At 38.8% G+C, this 2,041-nt stretch overlaps 1 protein-coding gene across 1 annotated transcript in view; it reads right to left on the bottom strand.

Moving 5' to 3' along the window:
- The window catches only part of LOC106871505 (isovaleryl-CoA dehydrogenase, mitochondrial), a 28,056-nt gene that overhangs the window by 12,929 nt on the left and 13,086 nt on the right, over positions 1–2,041 (bottom strand). Inside the window, exons 5-6 of the mRNA XM_014917994.2 lie at positions 1,287–1,380; positions 283–419 (exon numbers count right to left, since the gene is read on the bottom strand). Of these exons, the coding sequence (XP_014773480.1) occupies positions 283–419; positions 1,287–1,380 (231 nt within the window). The remainder of the gene's footprint in view (positions 1–282; positions 420–1,286; positions 1,381–2,041) is intronic.

Here is a 2,041-nt window from a genome sequence, read left to right as displayed (position 1 = left end):
CAACAGTATACACGAGGTTACATTGTGGTGTATATATATATATATATAGGTGCAGGTGTGGCTCTGTGGTAAGAAGCTTGCTTCCCAGCCACATGGTTCTGGGTTCAGTCCCACTGCATGGCACCTTGGGCGAGTGTCTTCTTCTATAGCCTCAGGCCAACCAAGGCCTTGTGACTGGATTTGGAAGACAGAAACTGAAAGAAGCCCATTGCACACACACACACACACAAAATATTATTGTATGTACGTAAATATAAAGACAAGCTTTCAAATAGTTCTTACCTTCTCTATTAGAAAGGCTGAAATACCATGTTGAGGTTTTTTATTATCAGGGTCCGTCTTAGCATAAACTACTAACACGTCAGCATCTGGGCCATTTGTGATCCAAAACTTGTTTCCTGTCAGTTCATAATGGTCACCTGATCAAAGAAATATTTGCATCAATATATTCATAATCACATACGCATACACACACTAATATATGTACACACATAAACGCACTGTTATTACATTAACGTTCACTTTTATAGTATGTATACACACATTTTTAGTTTCAAAACATGCATACGCACGTAAATACACGTCATAATCACAATGAGATTAACATTTCAATATTAGTGTGTATGTGTAGACATACACATACACAGGTCAATATCCCATCAATATTCAATTTACATGTATATATGCATATATACACGTTATCATATCAACGTTGTCAGTTGTCATAACAAAATGTGTGTGTGTGCATATATATATATATATATATGCAATTGACCCAGTAACGTTCAATTCACATCATTTATATTACGTATGCAGCAACGTGTCAAACTGTCAGAAAGGAGAGGGAAGATAATTTCTACAAATTATCTCCCCTGGTGCTTTAAGCATTTGCTAATAATTGCTACCAAGTTTTTATCGTCTTTCTCCATCTAAAAGGAAAATTTGAATTAAAACTCAATAATTACTTTGCGTGTATAGGAAACACTTCAACGTCAGACGTTAAATCATTGATCACAATTCATTTGAATAATTTTCCTTCGCATATTTTACTTTATAAACAAAAACATTAGTTTGTGATTCTAAGTGAACCTTCATTTTGTTAAGAAAGCTGGGAGACGCTATGGCTTGAACCTTTGATCATAGGATTGCTTCATTCAAATTCATCAGGTTTTGAATAGGCCAACAATTAACACATCACTGAGTATCTGAGCAGAGACTGAACATATGACAAGAGACATTCAAGAATTTAGACAGACAGATACACACCAATGCTGCACAAGTGTTACCTTTAAATTCAGCTTTGAGCTTCATAGAGACAACATCGGATCCACTTCCTGGTTCACTCATGGCTAAAGCACCCATATGTTCACCTGATATTAACTGTAAATAGAATGTAAAATACAGATTAGGGTAAGAAACACACATATGTTATGTCAACCGCTTCACAGAGAGTATGGTTGTCTTTTATGTATCATCAACACTGGTGCCTTCTACGTATCACTAGCGTGGGCGCCTTTCATGTGTCAGCAGCATGGATACCTTTAACATGTCATTGGCACTAGCCATGACCATAATTCACTTAGCTTCATGTGTCTTCTCAAGTGCAGTAAACCACATCTCCTGGTCCCTAATCATTTCCTCTGTGAGGCCCAACAACTGAAGATCCTTTCTCATTACTCCATCCCATGTCTTCCTGGGTCTTCCTCTTTCACAGGTTCCCTCCACAATCAGAGACTTGCACTTCTTCATGTAACTGTTCTTATTGATATGCATCACATGACCATACCAGCACAATCTTCTCTCTTGCACACTTTATCTGAAACCTCTTATGCCCAAATATTCTCTTAAAACACTCTGTTGAACATGCACACTGTCATTGCACATCACTAGTGGAGGCGCAATGGCCCAGTGGTTAGGGCAGTGGACTCGCGGTCATAAGATCGTGGTTTCGATTCCCAGACCGGGCGTTGTGAGTGTTTATTGAGCGAAAACACCTAAAGCTCCACGAGGCTCCGGCAGGGGATGGTGGCGAACCCTGCTG

This window comes from Octopus bimaculoides, chromosome 24 (assembly GCF_001194135.2).
Source record: "Octopus bimaculoides isolate UCB-OBI-ISO-001 chromosome 24, ASM119413v2, whole genome shotgun sequence".
NCBI classification, from domain to species: Eukaryota; Metazoa; Mollusca; class Cephalopoda; order Octopoda; family Octopodidae; genus Octopus; species Octopus bimaculoides.
This window is presented reverse-complemented; position numbering and strand designations above follow the sequence as displayed.